The 14,452-nt window shown below is 42.2% G+C and overlaps 1 protein-coding gene and 1 long non-coding RNA gene across 6 annotated transcripts in view; one reads left to right on the top strand and one right to left on the bottom strand.

Annotated features, from left to right (window-relative positions):
- LOC309499861 overlaps window positions 1-14,452 on the top strand; it is a 128,990-nt gene that overhangs the window by 41,539 nt on the left and 72,999 nt on the right. The gene's annotated exons all lie outside the window — the stretch shown is intronic.
- The window catches only part of cita (citron rho-interacting serine/threonine kinase a), a 139,165-nt gene continuing 124,937 nt past the window's right edge, over window positions 225-14,452 (bottom strand). For all 5 annotated transcript variants that reach the window (XM_082171199.1, XM_082171200.1, XM_082171202.1 and 2 more), the window contains 8 exons: window positions 11,357-11,449; window positions 9,918-10,026; window positions 8,034-8,162; window positions 7,856-7,936; window positions 7,651-7,729; window positions 7,363-7,542; window positions 3,030-3,354; window positions 225-1,982 (listed from right to left, as the gene is read on the bottom strand). In XM_082171199.1, coding sequence (XP_082027325.1) covers window positions 1,959-1,982; window positions 3,030-3,354; window positions 7,363-7,542; window positions 7,651-7,729; window positions 7,856-7,936; window positions 8,034-8,162; window positions 9,918-10,026; window positions 11,357-11,449 — 1,020 coding nt within the window. In that variant the 3' untranslated portion in view covers window positions 225-1,958. The remainder of the gene's footprint in view (window positions 1,983-3,029; window positions 3,355-7,362; window positions 7,543-7,650; window positions 7,730-7,855; window positions 7,937-8,033; window positions 8,163-9,917; window positions 10,027-11,356; window positions 11,450-14,452) is intronic.

Below are 14,452 nucleotides of genomic sequence, written 5' to 3'. Positions count from 1 at the left end.
TCAAAATCTTCATCAAAATGTAATAACTCGCTCCACCTCAGGAAGATCTTTGACGTCATCAATCCCTCTTATTTTTCACTGACCTGTCAATCAAATCCTGAAGGAGAAAATCAAGTCCAATCCTACATTTTTTGTCTCACCGAAACTCCAGTTTCACCTGAAAACATGATTATTAAAGTACAATTAAAGAAAGTAGAGACTCAGGAAAGACGCAGAGGCTCAGATAAAGATAGAACTTTTTGTTTATTAGTGGCTATAGATAATGCTATTGGACCATAATCATAAAAAATAATAAAACAAGAAACGCTACATCTCTGGTCAGCGGTCGGTTAAACATCGGCATCGATTAGCGCGTGATGAGAAATGAGAAGCGGGAAAAGAACAAACCCGTTACAACGTCTCCATGCGACAGAACGAGACGTCACCGCACGAATGAGTTAAACGCGCGAAACACATCATCACGGAGAGCGGGAAATGGCGTCGGTGGCACTTCATCTGAGGAGAAATTCGAGAGTGATTCCTTTAGGATTCATACATTCTAATCCTGAGTTCATCATGGCTCATGGGAAGCGGACGACACACGCCACGACGAGAGTTGCTCCGAACACGACACCGAACATCGAGCCGGTACGTGACACGACGAAAACAAGCCAGCTTGATTCAAGCAAAAATGTTCAGATTGAGACAAAATCCATCCGTTACAAACCGGTTCCTCGCGCTTCGATTTTAACAAAAATAGACCCGCCTCGCGATTCGCTTCGATATTGTCTTATAAAAAACATCACGTGGGCGTATTTACAAAGGGTTAAACGTGACATTCTGAAGGTTTACAAAGATTCCGTTCCGTCGAGACGGACGCTACGCTGTCGCCGGGGATTGTGGGTAGTGCGGGAAGAGAGAGAGGAAAGTATAGAAACTTATTTCTGCCACGGAATAGAAAAACAAAACAAAAGTAAGACATTTTTATCTACAATTCTGACTTTTTTCCTCACAAGGGCTAGTTTATATATTTAATTTGCAAGTTATGACCTTGTTATTGCGAGTTTACATCTCATAATTCTGGCATAATTCACAATTAAGATTCTTTATGCTTCCGCCACGGAAAAATAAATAAATAAAAATGGCATTTATAGCTTTTTATTTCACAGATCGGTCTGTTTTTCCGAAATTTTTAGATAAAGTCGCTCATTATTGCCAGTTTATAAATATATATATATATATAAAAAAGGTAATTGCGACGTTTTATCGCACAATTTAGATTTTTTTTCTCTCACAATCGCAAGCTTGTATCTCGCAATTTGAACTTTCTTCTCAAACTGTTTTTTTTTCTACTTTTTATCTCGCAATTCTGAGAAAAGTTCATTTTAAAAATCACATTTTTTAATACTTTTTTTTTTAATTCTACGAAAAAGTCAGAATTGCGAGACGTAAACTGGCAATAATAATACTAACTTTTTAATCTCACAATTAAGATATTTTTTTCTCGCAATTCAACGCATTGTAACCTCGCAATTGTTAGAAAAACAGTCAGATTTGTGAAATAAAAAGTTATAAATACCATTTTAAATAATTTTTTTCCATGGCGAAAGCAGAAAAAATCTTAATAGTGAATTATGCCAGAATTATGAGATGAAAACTCGCAATAACAAACTCATAACTTTCTAAATGACAGATATAAACTAGCAATTGTGAGAAAAAGTCAGAATTATACGATTAAAACGTCTTACTTGAGTTGTTATTTTTTCTATTCTGTGGCAGAAACGAGCTTCCATCGGGACGTAAAAGAGAAGGACAGGAAAATCAAGACAAACAATCTGTGTGTGTGTTAGTGTGGTTTAGAAAGGTTCGCACTAGTAAACGCTGGCCAGATCTGTGTGTTGTGTTTCTAAGGCCATGTGGAGCGGGACGTTGTGCTGGGAGTTTCGGGATCTGATGACACGTGATTCCTCTGATGTCACTCACACCGACGACTGATCCCACACCTGCTGGACACACAAACACAGGTTTTATAATTAGTATAATTGTATAAACGTCCACCTTCAGCTTGTGCTTCGTGTCTTTTTGCTGTGAAATCAAGTTTAATAAAGTGAACGTAAGAATAACTTTGATATTCTTAATATCATTTAAACTACGGGGCTGTTGAATGCTCGAATCTGATTGGTTGACGAACGTTCTAAGGTGTGCAGTCAGGGAAACGCACGTATAAAGTAGTTCCAGGCAGGTTTTGACCGCATTACTACCTTGGGTGTGCATTATTTTTCTAATAATTCAACGGACCGGAGTCAATTATTCCTTGATGCATAAATGTAATATAGTGTCATGTTTTCCTGTTTAACTGCAGTTTGTTGTTGTAATCAAAACAGTAATAGTTTACATATAAAATGATACGATACAAAATATAAAAAAAAATTACAATATATTACAATATATAAAAATGATATATTACAAACTATAATATAGAATATAATATAAAAAATAATAATAACAGAAACTGAAAGAAGTCATTGAATCATGCGCACACTCGTCTCACTTTGACTTTTGAACTTAAGAACTGGTTAAGAACTCTTGACTGAGTCTGTGTGTGTGTGTGTGTGTAAGTGAGTGTGTGTGTGTGTGTGTGTGTGTGTGTGTGTGTGTGTGTGTGTGTGTTCAGTCGTCCTGACCTTGTTAACAGTGTTGATGGGTGTTCGAGCGGATCCGGTATGCAGTGTGTGTGAGAGTGTGTGTGTGTGTGTGTGTGTGTTCAGTCGTCCTGACCTTGTTAACAGTGTTGATGGGTGTTCGAGCGGATCCGGTATGCAGTGTGTGTGAGAGTGTGTGTGTGTGTGTGTGTGTTCAGTCGTCCTGACCTTGTTAACAGTGTTGATGGGTGTTCGAGCGGATCCGGTGTGCAGTGTGTGTGAGAGTGTGTGTGTGTGTGTTCAGTCGTCCTGACCTTGTTAACAGTGTTGATGGGTGTTCGAGCGGATCCGGTGTGCAGTGTGTGTGAGAGTGTGTGTGTGTGTGTGTGTGTGTTCAGTCGTCCTGACCTTGTTAACAGTGTTGATGGGTGTTCGAGCGGATCCGGTGTGCAGTCTCTGTCTCGGCTCCTCAAACGCGTGTCCAGGCGATCTCTCCCTGCGCAGCTCCATCACGCGTCCCGGAGAACAGTCGAGTCGAGGGTCCATGATCCTCCCCGGGGACTTCTCCCGGTCCAGGGCCCGCGCCGGAGACTTGTCGCGCCTGAACTCGGTGCGAGCCTCTCGGTATCGGTGAGGTGTCCCGGGCTGGTGGAGCCCCTCCTGGACCGACGGCATCGACGCCACACGCTTGGAGATGTGCTCGTTGTAGGTCGGAGGACCACGCTTGTTCGGGCTACGGGACAGAGAGAGTCACAGTCAGTCCCGTCACAGAAATACACCATGATAACGGTGTCTTTCTGTCATTTACACTTTATTCTCAAAGCAAATTAATGGTAAATATGGTTTCATGTGTTATTTTTTAGAGCTGGGCAACGATTAATCGCATCCAAAATAAAAGTTTGCGTTTACATTATATGTGTACGGTGTATAATTATTTTGTATATATAAATACACACACATGCATGTATATATATTTATACATCATTTATATTATGTATAAATATAAATGTTTTATATATAAAAAACAAATTTTTCTTAAATATAGGTCGGTGGACTGCTCTTTTTCGAGAGTCACAGTCAGTTGCCTTGCTTTCCTTCACAGAAATCCATCATGATAACTTAGTGGTTTCAAAGTCTTTCTGTCATTTACACTTTATTTCAAAGCAAATTCATTGGTAAATATGGTATACTTTAGTCGGATGTACCATACTGATTGGGATAACGCTTAGGGACCCTGTCATCTTCGAGTATTGATTAAACGAGCCAATGCACATTGGCGTGCGAGATTTGCATCTCATGCTCCGCCCTGCAGCAATCATGGGCAAGGCTTACACAGCCTGTGGGCAAGCCGCTTTCTCCCTGCATGCCATGGCGTTGCTGCAGGTCCACCAGGCCAAGGCACTCATGGACATGCACGAGGGTAGTACAGACCGTGAGCTCATGGGTGAGCTCCGCACCACAACCGACCTCGAAGGTTGCGGCCCGCACGGTCGTTCTGGCGATGTCCACCTTATTGGTCCAGGAGTGCCATCTCTGGCTCAACCTGGCCGATATGAGGGAGACCGACAAGTCTCGGTTCCTGGACTCCCCCATTTCCCAGGTTGGGCTCATCGGCGACGCGATGGAGAACTTTGCCCAACAGTTCTCTGCCACCCAGAAGCAGACGGAGCGATCCGGCACATGCTGGCCCGGCGGCCCGCTGCTGCATCCCCCTGCCACCGCCTCCACTCCCGCTAGGCCCCAGCAGCAGCCTTCACCCAGGCCTTAGCATGGAGCTGGCCGCCCAGCCCGTCTCAGCCACTGCCAGCGTCCCTGAGACGGGCCACCCAGGGATGGAGGAACAAGCTCTTCGGGAGATGACGCACCACTCCCTCCCCCCGGAGAAGGGCCGGGTGGAGAATCTTTGTTTTGTTTATGTTTCTGTTCCGCCGCTGACTCCCCCGGAGTCACCCACATTTAAAAAAAATTGAGCAAATTCCTCTGTTCCTGTACTTCATTGTACCCAAGAAAGGGGGCAGGTTACGGCCAATCTTTTTCCTGCGTGTCTTGAATTGGTTTGCAGCGATCGACCTGAAGGACATGTACTTTCATGTCTCCATCCCGCGACACAGGCCATTCCTGCGCCCGCATTCAAGGATCGAGCATATCAGCACAAAGTCTTACCCTTCGGGCTGGCCCTGTCACCCCGCGTATTTACGAAGGTCGCTTAGGTGGCCATTGCTCCCATGAGAGAGCGTGTTGTTCGCATCCTCAACTATCTCGATGACTGGCATATACTAGCTCAGTTGTGCGAGCACAGGGACCTGCTCAGGCATCTCAGCCAGTTGGACCTTCTGGTCAACTGGGAAAAGAGCAAACTCGCCCCCGTGCAGAGGATCTCTTTTCTCGGTATGGAGCTGGACTCGGTCCACCAGACGGCACGCCTCAGAGAGGAACGTGTCGGGGTCAGTGCTGAACTGCTTGAATACTGTCAAGAGCAGAACAGTGGTCCCACTGAAACTTTTTCAGAGGCTCCTGGGGCATAAGGCATCCGCAGTAACGCAGATGGGTTTGCTTCATACGGGACCGCTTCAGCACTGGCTGAAAGAGTGTCAGGCTCCGTGTAACAATCACCCCGGCCTGCCACCAAACCCTGACGGCACTGCAGAGACCTCCCTTTGAGCCATTGCAGGCAGCAGAGTTAAAAGTCCTGTCTATAAAAACAGTTCTTCTTCTTGATTTGGCCTCCATCAAGAGGATAGGGGACTTGCACGCATTTTTGGATGACAAATCGTGCCTGGTATTCGGAATGGCTGACTCTCACGTCATCCTGAGACCCTGGCCTGGATATGTGCCCAAGGTTCCTACCACTCCCTTTCGGGACCAGGTGGTAAACCTGCAAGCGCTGCCCCCGGAGTCCCATCGCCACCATTGCTGGACCACCACTGACCCCGGGCTCCACTGGGCTCCTCAGCGAAAGACAAATGGTGCGTGCATCCGCTTCTGTGTTTATACCCGCGCCGCGGGGCGGGTATAATGTGGGGTAATGTGCATTGGCTCGTTTTATCAGTACTCGAAGATGACAGGCTCCCTAAGCGTGATCCCAATCAGTGTGCTTTGTCCGACTCATGTCTCCGTTACCTCTTTCAGGGAATGAGGGTTACATGCGTAACCGAGACATTTTTTGGGTTATTTTACAATAAAGAAAAATTTTAATAATGTGATGTTAGCTGCTAATAATATACAGATTTTTTTTAAATATTAATACACTAGTTTGGAGTCAGAAAGTTTTTTTTTGTTTGAAATTAATTTTCTTAAGCAAGTATTCAATAAATTGACCATAAGAAGACATTTATAATGTAACAAAATCTTATATTTCAAATAAATGCTGCTCTTTTGAACTTTATTCATCAAAGAATCTTGAAAAATAAAAATGAGTTTCCACAAAAATATTAGATATTTTACAACTGTTTTCAACATTGATAATAATCATAAATGTTTCTTAAGCATCAAATCATCATATTAGAATGATTTCTGAAGGATCACGTGACACTGAAGACTGGAGTAATGATGCTGAAAATCCAGCAATATTTCACTATTTAGGGTTAGGGTTCCATTCAACAAACTGTATATTTACATTTTTAAATATAAATATTTTATATATTGAACATGACCACAGATTATCATGGAAGAAGACTGAATTTAGCGTATCATATCATGTCTGGACACAGTTTGAAGAAGATCTCATATTTATTATGCTCACTTTATTTAATTTATCATGGCTATAGAAACAGTACCTGGAGAAACTATACACACACATGGACACATTGATAAAGAAAGAGACCTCACCAGTGAGAAGAGATGAAACATATTAATAAAGTTATTAATGTGAAACCACACACCCATCAGACCAGTGAACAGATTCAGATTCATGTGTGCTAGTAAACCGGTTTAAATCACAGGGCGACTTACCCTGAGAAACACGTCTCCTCATCCGCCACATCCATAATCACATATTTATGCTTTTAAAAGCACGATAAAATGAAAGCAACAGTCAAATCATGAACAAGAGCTTCTCAAAACACCTGATATGATATAATCAGAGAAATTCAGCACATTAAATCTAGGAAAATCACTAATATCTAATTTGCATATTCAAACATTACATTTCAGAAAACGTGCAACACAAAACTATTCTCTTAACGTACTGTGATTAATCAACTGGGGGAAATATAGTGATATTTTTACCCTATTTACCTGAAGTGCCTTGCCTTAATAATATATCACAAATGATGAACATTAAAACTAGTCAGAATATTGTCCTTAAAAACACTTTATTCATCACAGGTTAAAACGTTCATGCTCAGTCACTCCTTTGCACATATAAAGAAAGCACCTTTCTTCCTGTAAAGAAGAGAAACAGAGTCAGAACCCTCTGGACCAATCACAGCCAGACTTCAGGTCACATGGGGTCGTTCTGTCAGTCAGATGAAGCTGCAGGACTGACACATTTAACTCATTACTCACTGATCTTCCTCATTAGATCTGATGTCAGTGACTTTATCAGTGTTTCTCGTGTCGTTATTGATCTACATGAGATCCCCCCACCCCACCCCACCCCCCACATTTTTCAGCCCTAAAAAGTATTGATCAGTTCCTAATCCAGTGAGATCACATGACAGGACTCCACATGTACTCAGAGCACTACGTTAGCGACAGTACACACACACACACACACACACACACACACACACACACTGACCTGCGTGTGGAGCCGTTTCTCTGCGGTTCTGCGCTCGATCCCTCCTGACTCAGATTGCCTTTGCAGCAAATGACCCGCAGTTTGTTCTGGTAGGACGAGGCCAGATATACTGCGCCGGACGAGATGGCAGGACCCAGGTAACGTGGGCTGGGAATATCCAGGTGTGCGTACGCATGTGGCCTGAACACACACACACACACACACACACACACACACACAGCACTCGATTCAGAGTCTCCTACAAACATCAAGAACGTAAGCACAGAATACCCTGGCCTGCAGTCTTACCCGAGCGCAGAGTGAGACTGAACCTCGATGACGTCCAGAGAGTTGAAGTACGTGACGAACAGGTACGGCTCTCGATACGCTGTGGAGAAACACAGGGTTCGGGTTCATCCATCAGGACTGATGTGACGGGGTAAAGGGTGTTTCACTTCTGAATATAGATAGAATAGATAGAATCTGAGAATATCACAGACTCATGAGGATTTACCGAAGGACAGAGGCAGACGGCTCCACTTGATGTCATCACTGCGACTCCTGCGACCGTACGCGTCCACAAACACACCGAACTCTACGAGCAACGACACACACTGGTCAAACACAGATCCACACACACCTTCAGCAGCTCACACACACACACACACACACACACACACACACACGCGCACCGTGGAAGCAGAGCAGGTACTCCACTTTCTGAGGCGCGCTGGACACCTGGATGATGGAGATCGGGAAACTGTGTGATGAGGCAGCGAACACGGCTGAGGCCAACGTCACGTCGTTCTTATCCAGGAACTCTGAACACACACACACACACACACACACACACACACACACACACAGAGTTCATCAGTTCAACAGCACTGGAGTGAAACAGACTAAGGATGCATACAAATTATTAGGCTGAAAATAGCAAAAAAAAGCACTTTCTGTGCTAATAAGTGAAAAGACTAGTGGTGTAACGATCCCCTGATGTCACGATCCAATACATATCCCGATACTGAACTCATGACACCATATTACTGCAATACTCCAACACACATGGGAAAAGGTTAACAAAAAATGCACTGTTGATTTAAATGCTAAATTTTGTGTTACATTGTGTGTGTAAATGAATCGGCTTTTGGACTTGGTGCTGAAACCCAAAGCACAGGACAATAGAGACGCCAGAATAACAATATTCATAATTATGAAGATGAAAACACTGAATTATTTTAGACGAACATGCTTGTGCTCTTTCACTGACAAGATACATTTAACATAATGTAGGACACTTTTTACTGGTAACATCAGACATTTGGCATCATCAGGACACACGAATATTCCCCCACTGCATTATTAAACATTAGTAGTTTAATGTAGTACTGACACTAAAACTCTGAAAACTTGCATTTATTCTCACACAGTAATTTTTATTTTGTGTGAACTATCCACGATACATATTGATGCATTTTTGTATTGCGATATATTGTTACACCCCTAGAAAAGACCGAATAAATTTGACCGAACAATGACGTTTTTGATGACACGATCAAATGGGAACCAGCGTAGAGCGAGAGGCGCACGCTTGATGAATTCAATTCATTTGATAACTCTCTCATCTTTATATCTCTTTATAACTGTTTTAATTTTCCTTGCTTTTATTTTGTGATTATTTTAATTCCTCTCTCTGTAAAGCACTTTGAATTACCATAGTGAATGAAATGTGCTGTATAAATAAACTTGCCTTGCCGTGAATTGTCTAGAGGGATGCATCTGCAAACACACACACTACAAGGTGTGATTCAAGCCAGACGCAGACATTTATGAGTTTATCAAGTTATTATACGTAGTGAGTTGTGAAAAAGGAACTCATTATGGGATAGCGCTGAATGACGTGCGTAATCCCGAATTCACGTCTCTTTGTGCCGGAAAGGTCAAATACAGACACAGTTGTAAATATTCCCATCATGTGGAGTTTCTCACGTGAATACTGTCGGTTATGGCCTAACCGGATGTGTCTCTATACTGTATTACTGGATCATCCAAGCATTCAGTCTTAAAGTGACAGCAGCCAAAACACCCGTCTGTGTCAATGTTAATCAACACATGTTAAAGTAAACCTACTGTTCCTGCAAAACGTGGTTTATTTAATTAGTATTTTTTCGTATTTGTAATTTGTATATATTTATATAGGCCTTACAAAAATAAAATAGCTAAATTATATATCGTTATCATAAAATAACATATTGCCCTCTTTTTAATGCACCTTTTTGTAATAGGCATACAAAGTGTTACATTTTGTAAAAAAAATTCAGTGTTAAATATTTCTAAATTGTATTTTTGTTATTATAATTATTATTTTTGGAAAGCAAGACAAAATAGTAAAAAGCACATTTTGACTATTTAATTCATGAAATGGAGAAAAATTGTCAAAGTAAATGGGAAAAATGCAGAACACAAGCGTTCGGTATTCGGCCAAGTATTCTTTATATTCAGTTTCGTCCAAAAACATTTTTAATTGCGGTCATTGGGTGCATCGCTAAAGCAGACTGTTGTGCGACTCGTCTCACCTTCCAGCACGTACTGCTTCATCTCTATCTCATAGAACTTATTGGTGCCGATGATGATGCTGTATCCAGTGAAGTGAATGCAGCTGCAGGGTTCAGACGTCTCGATCTCCTGCGCGCACACACACACACACATACGAGTGGAGGAAGTATTATTATGCTATTTCAAACCATAGGTTTACATGCAACAGAGGTCAAAGAACATCCTCATAATCTCCACTGCAGCATCAGCTCTTTCCTCTCAGTGTCTGAAACGCTTCCATCGAAGATTCAGTCTCTCTAAACCCCGCCTCTCTGAGAGATGCTCTGCTCTGATTGGTCGGATGGCCCAGTCTGCTGTGATTGGGCAGAAGCTTAACGCTCATTATCATATCTGAATCTGATAGTCAAAATTATGATATAAAGTCAAAATTCTGACTTAAGACGTAAAAAAGTCTAAACTGACTTGTCAAAATTGCGACAAAGTTGAATTTGTGGCATGAGATGAAGTCAAATTTTACTTAAAAAGTCATAACTAATTATGGTTGAATTTTTACATAAAAATGTTCTGACTGAAGACGTAAAAAGTAAAAATTAGTTGAAATTATGACACACTAAGTCATAATAAGATATAATTAAGTCATAAAGAGTCATAATTATGGCAGTTGAAATGATGACAGAGTCAGAATTCTGACTTGAGACGGAAAAAGTCGAAATTGACAAGTAAAATATGACAGTTAAAATTATGAGTCAGAATTCTGATTTAAGTCAATTATCAATGATACAAAAATTCAAAACTGCCTTAAATTCAGAATTATGATATAAAATGTATGACATTAAATTGCCTTGTCATTAAAATGTCAAAATTATGACTTGAGAAAATATTAATTTCAACTTTTTTTCCTCATACAGTATCTTCAACATTTTATCAAAATGTTGACTCTTTAATCATAATTATGCCTTAGCATGTCATAATTTTTTATTTATTTTACTTTTTATCTCCTGATTATAGCTTTGTGTGTATAATAACGATGACTGTCTCGACACACAGTGATAGGAACAGTAACGATGGTGTGAGTTTTACCATATCAATCTCATCAAAGTGGATTTGCTTTGTTCTTCTCGACATGAACAACACGAACCAAACTCTTCCAGTCTCAGATACACTAGTGTTTGAGGGCGGGGCTTAGAGACGCTGCTCAGCCAATCGGCTGGCATTATGCAAATGAGTTACAAACCTACACAGATTCAGCAGGAAGTGAGACTGAATTACTGACGACTCGTTTCAGTTCAGAATCACTTCTTTCTTTTAAGAGACAATAACTTTATTAATCTGTATGTTGATCTTTTATAAACAGCTTCATCACACACTACATGAACGCAGAATCGGGGCACTTTAAACATGCGTTAAACACTTTAAACATGCGTTTCCGACACTCATGAGGAGGTTCTTCATACGTCACCTTTCTGATGCAGAACTTGTTGAGTGTGTCGTTGAAGCGCAGGATGGTGATCTTATTGGGCATCGCAGCACAGATACACATGCCACTGTCAATCTGAAACGCACACACTTCATTCCTCAGTATACTCAAACTAACAGATATAGAGTTCATGCGTCCCAATCATTATCATCACATGCTTTTAAAGGATCAGTTCAATTCAGAATAGAAATTTTGTGATAATTTCCTCTCCCCCACATCATCCAAGATGTTCATGTCGTTCTTTCTTCAGTGGAAAAGAAATTAAGGTTTTTGAGGAAAACATTCCTCATTTTCTCCATATAATGGACTTCAGTGGGGTCCATTGAACCATGAAAGGTCACGGTAATACCCAACAATTGTAGGATAGAGCGAACAACTCCATCTAATTTTCTCCTCCAACTTCAGAATCCTCCTACAACGTTGTTTTACCTTTTATTTATTTATTTATTTATTTGTAAATGGCGTTTGACTTAGTCTTTGCACGGCTTTATAAACACTGGGTCTGTTCTTCCGCCTACGTCACGCTTGACCTTTCAACCTGATTACGTAATGTGTGGCGCATCACAGCTAGGTGTTAGACGAGCATGTGTGGTTAAAAGTATATAAATGTTATTATTTGTTATAAACTGTCGGCTGGTTTGTCTAGATGAGACTCTTATTCCTCGGCTGGATCGTGTCGAGACTTTGAAGCTGCACTGAAACTCACATCTGGACCTTCAGCCCGTTGGACCCTATTGAAGTCACTATATGGAGGAAATGAGGGATGTTTTCCTCAAAAACCTTCATTTATTTTCCGACAGAAGAAAGGAAGACGTGAACATCTTGGATGACGTTGGGGAGAGTAAATAATCAGGACATTTTAATTCTGAAGTGAACTACTCCTTTAACAGGACAGTGTCACAGCATTTCAGACAACAGAACTAAACTAAATCAGATACATGAGCACTCAGTGACAGATATAGTGTGCAGATCAGGGTTCCCACACCTCGGTTCACTTCAAATTCAAGGACTTTCCAGATACAATGCCTTCAAACTCAAGGACTTAATGTGGGGACACACTTATTGTGTCCAACAACAAACGCTGAGGTTCCATCGCAGTAGTTTCGTGCGTGTGTGAACGTCAGGGAAACACACAACACACACACAGTACCTCACACGGGAAACACTGAACGTAACGCGTAACTGCGTGTAACTAACGTAAATCAGGCGAGCTAGTGCGTATAGGCCACGCAGTGTTGGAGAAGTAACACATTAGCGGAGAGGAGGGAATCATATGGAGTTTTATCCAGAAAACTTCTTGCACAAAATAGATTCAAGCCCTTTTAAAGGACCTGTGTGTGTGTGTGTGTGTTTACTTTCACAAACTTTGTTTTCAAAAATGTTTTCAGATTTACAAACTTTCAGGAATTTCAGGGATCTCAAGGACCCGTGGGAACCCAGTGTTTCACATCTACACGTGACATCGGCTCTCTCTGGATCAGAACCGATCTGAACGTTCCAGGTTTATCAGACAGTTATTTAGGAATAAGATCATGTGAGTGTTTGAATCGAGATGATTTTTGTAACGATAAGGTCACAGGGGTCATAGGGGTCACTTTCCAAGATGGCGCCGCGGATGGCTGCCTCGGTGTTGAGCTCTCCAGTTGTTACACTGTTTTTGTTAGTTTGTCCTGTTTTATGTTTGTCATACGCTATCAGTTATACCAGGGACGAACTGCTGAACATTCGGCAGTGCACACCAACTGATCACCAACCAGTTTTTGATTCTTCTGGCGTTTTGCGGAACATTGTCGTCGGTTGCGCCGCTGCACTGTGGAAACAGTATAAGACGCGCAGGCGTGGGAAGCGAGCCGCACACTCGTTAAGCTCAGGCAGCGCGGATTCAGAACGGCGCTGCCTAGCATCCATCTGGCGAATGTCCGCTCTCTCCCTAACAAAATGGACGAACTACTTCTGCTCTCACGCAAAAACAAGGACTTTACCAACTCCGCTGCTCTGTGTTTCACGGAAACCTGGCTGAACGAAGCCATTCCGGACAGCGCGTTACATCTACCGGACTTTCAGCTGTTCAGAGCGGATCGCGATATGGAGTCAACGGGGAAAACGTGTGGTGGTGGGACATGCTTTTACATCAACAGAAGGTGGTGTACTCATGTAACTGTGTTAAGGAAGATGTGCTGTCCTGATGTGGAAGTGCTTTTCATTAACTGTAAGCCGTTCTACTCGCCGCGGGAGTTTTCCTCGCTCGTTCTCATCAGTGTTTACATTCCACCGCAAGCACACGTGAGTACGGCGCTGCAACAGCTGGCTGATCTGATCACAGAAACAGAACAACAACACCCGGACTCTGTTCTTATCATTCTCGGAGACTTTAATCAGGCAAAACTCACACGTGAGCTGCCTAAATTCAAACAGCACATTACATGCCCCACCAGAGACAATAATATTTTGGACCATTGCTACACCACAACAAAGGATGCATATCGCTCCGTCGCCAGAGCAGCTCTAGGACTTTCAGATCACTGCCTGGTTCATCTTCTACCAACTTACAGGCAAAAACTTAAAACTGCTAAGCCAGTAATAAGGACTGTAAAGAGATGGACCAACGACACAGAGCAGGTCTTACAAGCCTGTTTTGAATGCACTGACTGGAGTGTTTTTGAAGCTGCTGCCAGCGATCTGGACGAGCTCACAGAGACTGTAACATCATACATCAGTTTCTGTGAGGATTTATGCATCCCTACCAGGACTTACTTATCATTCAACAATGATAAACCATGGTTCACACCAAAACTCAGACAGCTTCGTCAGGTCCAAGAAGATGCCTACAGGAGTGGGGATAGGATCTTGTATAATCAGGCCAGGAACACATTGACAAAGGAGATTGAAGTGGCTAAGAAGAGCTATGCCAAAAAGCTGGAAAACCAGTTTTCCTCCAACGACCCTGCATCAGTGTGGAAAGGCCTGAAAGACATTACCAACTACAAGACACCATCCCCCAGCATCGACAGCAACAAGCATCTTGCGAACGAGCTGAATGTCTTTTACTGTAGATTTGAGACCCCCGATCAGACACCC

This window comes from Leuciscus leuciscus (genome assembly GCF_965113295.1).
Source record: "Leuciscus leuciscus genome assembly, chromosome: 5".
NCBI lineage: Eukaryota > Metazoa > Chordata > Actinopteri > Cypriniformes > Leuciscidae > Leuciscus > Leuciscus leuciscus.
The sequence above is the reverse complement of the archived record's forward strand: the minus strand, read 5'-3'. Positions and strand labels throughout refer to the sequence as shown.